The following is a 5,716-nucleotide window of genomic DNA, read 5'->3' as shown; positions in this document are numbered from 1 at the left end:
CATGTGAAATAAATATTAATGAAAGAGTGTGTGTGACCCACAGGGGTGGGTGCCTTACAGCTTTACCTTCTCAGCTATCCAAGGTGGTCCCTGGTGCTCAGATTTTCAGGACCAATGAGATCTCTTCTGAAAAGCTGACACTGATTTGATGCTGATAACGTATGAGTACTGAGTGCTTGAAATGTAATAAGTAGGGGGGGAGGGAAAGGGGGGGAGGGAAAGGGGGGGGAGGAAGGGGGGCATGAGGGACAAGGTAACAAACAGTACAAGAAATGTATCCAATGCCTAACGTATGAAACTGTAACCTCTCTGTACATCAGTTTGATAATAAAAATTTGAAAAAAAATAAAAAAGAAAAATGAAAAAAAAGAAATGTAATAAGTATGCATTGATATATGACAAAAGTATAACTGCACTCCATTTTGAAAGCTAGTGCCAAAGAAAGCTGTAAAGTATTTTATTAATACATATTACTTTTTTCTGTCAGTCATGGGTCTTGAACTCAGGGTCTAGGTGCTGTTCCCGAGGTCTTTTGCTCAAGGCTAGTGCTCTAACACTTTAAGCTACAGTGCCATTTTCAGTTTTCTGGCTGTTAATTGGAGGTAAGATCTTACAGACTTTCCTGTCAGGGCTGGCTTCAAACTGTGATCTTCAGATTTCAGTCTCCTGAGTAGCTAGGATTATAGACATGAGCCACTGGCACGCAGCCCTACACATTACTATTGATTATATCTGTTTGTATATATTGCATCAAATAAAACATATAAAAACTAATTACATACACACACACACACACACACACACACACACACACACATATTTGTCAGTCCTGGGACTCAGGGCCTGAGCACAGTGCCTGGCTTCTTTTTGCTCAAGGCTAGCACTCTGCCACTTGAGCCACAGTGCCACTTCCGGCTTTTTCTATATATATGTGGTGCTGAGGAATCAAACCCAGGGTTTCATGTATATGAGATGAGCACTTTACCATATTCCCACCCCCTTTCCTTTCTTTAAACAGTTCATTATGTAGCTTAGTCTGGCTTTGAACTTTCTATCCTCCTGCCTCAGCTTCCTAAGTGCTGGGATTATAGGTATATCATACCCTGCTTTCTTTTCTTGTGTGAGGCTTCTTGAAAATCTAAAACAGAGCTCTGCTATAGACAATAGAATTTGAAGTGTTCAGTGAATATTTTCTACCTATTTTTTCCCTCCCCAATGTCTTTGTTATTCATAGTTCCTTTATTTGAAAACCACAAAATGCATCCTCTTTGTGGGTTCATTAACTAGCTGGAGATCAGTTTTAGTTTTTGCCATGAAACTGTCACACAGTGTTGTAAGAATTCAGAAAAGAATTAAATCACCTCAAGTTTAACTTGATTAGAGAAAAGAAATGATTAAACGTGTATTTGTTTGTTTGTTTGTTTTTTGGCTAGTCCTGGTGCTTGAACTTGGGGCCTGGGTACTGTCCCTGAGCTTCCTTTGCTCAAGGCTAGCACTCTACCAGTTGAGCCACAGAGCGACATGTGTGATTTAATATGTTTTTATTTCCATTCATCCTTGAGTCTACAAAAATAATCATGTAGGGCAGGTGCTGATGGCTCATATCTATAATCCCGGCTACTCAGGAGGCTGAGATGTAAGGACTTCAGTTCATTTCAAAGCCACCGCAGGCAGGAGACCATGAGACTCTCTTTTTTTTTTTTTTTTGGCCAGTCCTGGAGCTTGAACTCAGGGCCTGAGCACTGTCCCTGGTTGCTTTTTGCTCAAGGTTAGCTCTCTATCACTTGAGCCACAGCGCCACTTCTGGCCTTTTCTATATATGTGGTGCTGAGGAATAGAACCCAGGGCTTCATGTATACAAGGCAAACACTCTACCACTAGGCCATATTCCCAGCCCCATGATACTCTTATCTCTAATTTTAAAGCTGCAAGTAGAGGTATGACTCAAGTGGTAGAGTGCCAGCCTTGAAAGAAAGAAAAAAAGCCAAGCAAGAGCATGAGACCCTGAGTTCAAGCACAAAATAAAATAAATTATTATATAAAATGTAAAAAATAACTAAAGTTTATTAGGTCACAGAAAGCAGGAATAGTGACACAGGTAAGATACATCAATACTGTTTTGGAAGATGAAAAGTGGGCAGGTAGTGGGGTTCATTTATCAGATCAGAGAAAGTTGAATTCACATGCTACACTAGAGGACAAAAGGATAAAAACGAAGAAAACTGATTTTTGCAGCAGCTAGCTGAAAAAGTTCACAAGGCAGAGGCTGAAGTGATTGTTGTAGTAGAGTATATTAATCATCTCTTGTTGAGCAACAATTGACCTCCAAACTTTGTGGGTTAAAGGATAAAATTGGTTTTACTCTGTCCTGGTTTCTGTGGGACAGGAATATACAGAGGATCTTGTTTAGTCACTGTTTCATAGGATCTGGAGCTCAACCAAAAGTCTCAAAGAGGGGGGCTGGGGTCATTTGGTTTATCCATTCATGAATCTGCTAGTCAATGATGCTGTAAACTAGAACTTTAGGGGGGTGAGGGGAACTGCAACACTTTCACACAAAGATATAGGCTTCCTTTCACGCAAAGATCTAGGCTTCAGTGCAAAGATCTAGGCTTCCTCACGGCTGACTTCCGTTGGCAAGTATCTCAAGGGAGAAGGGGATAAAAGGAAGCCTTCTATGACCTAGCTTGTGAGTTCCATTCTGTTGCTATGTTCTTTTGGTTATGACTATAAAGTTCCAACCAAGCTCAAAAGGAGGAACATGGATGTCCACCTCAAGGGCAGAGTGTGAAAATAGTTTGTAAGAAGTGTTCACAAGGTAAGATATACATAATTGTGGCTATTTTGTAAAACAAAATTTCCTTCAGGGTGAAAAATTGCCATATGAAAAAGGAATGGTTAGCACCCTAAGGCCTCTTCTCTGTCTAGTCTAACTGTCACCTCCTTCTAGTGAGTTTCAGGAATGAAGAACCTAATCCAGAAACTCCACTAAGGGATGCCAGGGAGAGAGGGCATGCCTTACCAGAAGCTAGGAACTGAGCTAGAGTCAGCTGAGGCAATCTACCCAATGAGGAGATTTCTAGTGTCTTCCTGCTAAGGATGCTGTCTGGCAGATCTCTGACTATGAAGCCAGGAAATTAGAGGATTCCTTTCTGAAGAAATTATCAGCATAAGACATAAGATATACAAATATAAGCATTCGGGCTGGGAATGTGGCCTAGTGGTAGAGTGCTTGCCTTGTATACATGAAGCCCTGGGTTCGATTCCTCCGCACCACATATATAGAAAAGGCCAGGGCTGGGGATATAGCCTAGTGGCAAGAGTGCCTGCCTCGGATACACGAGGCCCTAGGTTCGATTCCCCAGCACCACATATACAGAAAAAACGGCCAGAAGCGGCGCTGTGGCTCAACAGGCAGAGTGCTAGCCTTGAGCGGGAAGAAGCCAGGGACAGTGCTCAGGCCCTGAGTCCAAGGCCCAGGACTGGCCAAAAAAAAAAAAAAAAGAAAAGGCCAGAAGAGGTGCTGTGGCTCAAGTGGCAGAGTGCTAGCCTTGAGCAAAAAGAAGCCAGGGACCAGTGCTCAGGCCCTGAGTTCAAGCTCCAGGACTGACAACAAAAACAAAACCGAACAAAACAAATATAAGCATTCAAGTTGTCCAATGAAACAGTTCCTGGACAATCCCACGAAAGGGACTCCTACCAGTCAGCCACCACCCCACAGAGTGGGGTGCCCAGAGGTCCAGCAGCCATCTTTTTTTTAGGGGGGAGGGCTTGAACTTGAAGCCTGAGCACTGTCCCTTAGCTTGCTCTTTCCCTTGAGTAAAAAACACAAGGATAACACTCTGCTACTTGAGCCACCACTCTACTTTAGGCTTTTTAGTAATTAATTGAAGGTAAGAGTTCACCAATTACCTTGCCCAGACTGTTTTTGTTTTTGTTTTTTGCCAGTCCTGGGGCTTGAACTCAGGGCCTCGGCACTGTCCCTGAGCTTTCTTTTGCTCAAGGCTAGCACTCTACCACTTGAGCCACGGCTCCACTCTGGCTTTTTCTGTTTATGTGGTGCTGAGGAATCAAACCCAGGGCTTCATGCATACTAGGCAAGCACTCGACCACTAAGCCACATTCCCAGCCCCCCCAGGTTGTTTTTTGTTTTTGTTTTTGTTTTTGTTTTTTTGGACAGTCCTGGGCCTTGGACTCAGGGCCTGAGCACTGTCCCTGGCTTCTTCCCGCTCAAGGCTAGCACTCTGCCACTTGAGCCACAGCGCCGCTTCTGGCCGTTTTCTGTATATGTGGTGCTGGGGAATCGAACCTAGGGCCTCGTGTATATGAGGCAGGCACTCTTGCCACTAGGCTATATCCCCAGCCCCCCAGGTTGTTTTTGAACAATGATCCCACTAGAGTCATGATGTCTACCTTTAAAAAAATAATAAAAAGTACTATTAATTAAGCAGATAATTGAGACAAAGGTACAGAAATATCCATAAATCTAGGATTTGATGGTGACCTTACTGCATGTGACATTTGTCAGGGTTGCTTCTCTGGCTGGCTAGGTAGGTGTCCCCTTTTCCCCCACAGGTTCATCCCAAAGCTGCACACTTAGTCAAAGAGGACACTTTTCTCCAAAGAGGAGGACAACCTTCCCCAATGGGAAGATCGTTCTTCCATCAAGGGTATACTCATAGCTGCATATCTGTGCTAGAACCCCTGAACAATTTCCCAAGGTCCATAAACCTCCAGTCATGATACAACCATAGGCTCCCTGATGGTCAACACAACACGAGAGTAATGTGTATTCATTGCAGGTGCTGAAAGTGCATTGAGAAGCACTGCAGAATCCAGGTTTGCAATTAAAACTACCTTCCAAGAAAATCACATTGGAAAAAAAATGGAAAAGAAATGGAATGGAAAGAGCATAAAAGTTGAAGAGGAAGATCCTGAAGAATATGAGGTGAAAAAAGTATTAGATCGACGAGTAGAGAACGGGAAGGTGAAGTATCTGCTGAAGTGGAAAGGATACTCAGATGCTGACAATTCGTGGGAACCTGAAGAAAATTTACATTGTCCAAAATTAGTGAAAGCATTTTTTGATTCTCAAAAAGCTGGTGAAGGAAAGAATGGTGCAAAAAGGAAATCTGTATCAGAAAGTAAATCTGATGCTAGGAAATCCAAGAAGAAAAGAGATGCAAATGGTTTTGCCCGGGGCCTGAAGGCTGAACAAATACTCGGTGCCACCAACATTTTTGGAGAGCTGATGTTTGTCATAAAATGGAAAAATTCAAATAAGAATGACCTGGTGCTGGCGAAAGAGGCATATGTTAAGTGTCCTCAAGTTGTAATTGCTTTTTATGAAAAAAATCTAACTTGGATTTAGATGATGAAGCATTAATTTTGAAATATATACTTATGTATACATATAAAATCTGAGTCATGGGTTTTGAATTAATTGTGTGAACAAGAATTATATTCTAATGAAAATTGGTCTGGGAATGTGGCTTACGTGGTAGAGTGTTGGCCTAGCATGCATGAGGCCCTGGGTTTGATTCCTTTAGTACCACATAAATAAAATACATAAAATTAAAAAAACTAATGAAAATTAAGTTTGATATGCTGGCTACAAATAAAAACTTTCTGTAGTTGCTTCCTTTATCAGAAAAGAACATTTGATACCAGGGTATATTTCCTCAGTGTTGAACAGGTTTTTCTAAACAATATGGAA

General features: G+C 42.0%; 1 protein-coding gene across 1 annotated transcript; it reads left to right on the top strand.

The window, feature by feature from the left end:
• The first annotated feature begins 4,812 nt into the window (after nucleotides 1-4,812).
• On the top strand, nucleotides 4,813-5,371 carry LOC125353707 (chromobox protein homolog 3-like). The gene has a single exon (XM_048349364.1). The coding sequence runs from the start codon at nucleotides 4,886-4,888 to the stop codon at nucleotides 5,369-5,371; it is 486 nt and encodes a 161-aa protein (XP_048205321.1). The 5' UTR covers nucleotides 4,813-4,885.
• The last annotated feature ends 345 nt before the right edge of the window (nucleotides 5,372-5,716 follow it).

This window comes from Perognathus longimembris, chromosome 6 (assembly GCF_023159225.1).
Source record: "Perognathus longimembris pacificus isolate PPM17 chromosome 6, ASM2315922v1, whole genome shotgun sequence".
NCBI classification, from domain to species: Eukaryota; Metazoa; Chordata; class Mammalia; order Rodentia; family Heteromyidae; genus Perognathus; species Perognathus longimembris.
This window is presented reverse-complemented; position numbering and strand designations above follow the sequence as displayed.

Excerpts from the sequence above, each read along its gene's own strand:
- LOC125353707 (XM_048349364.1), top strand. The coding sequence starts at position 4,886 with ATGGAAAAGAAATGGAATGGAAAGAGCATAAAAGTTGAAGAGGAAGAT.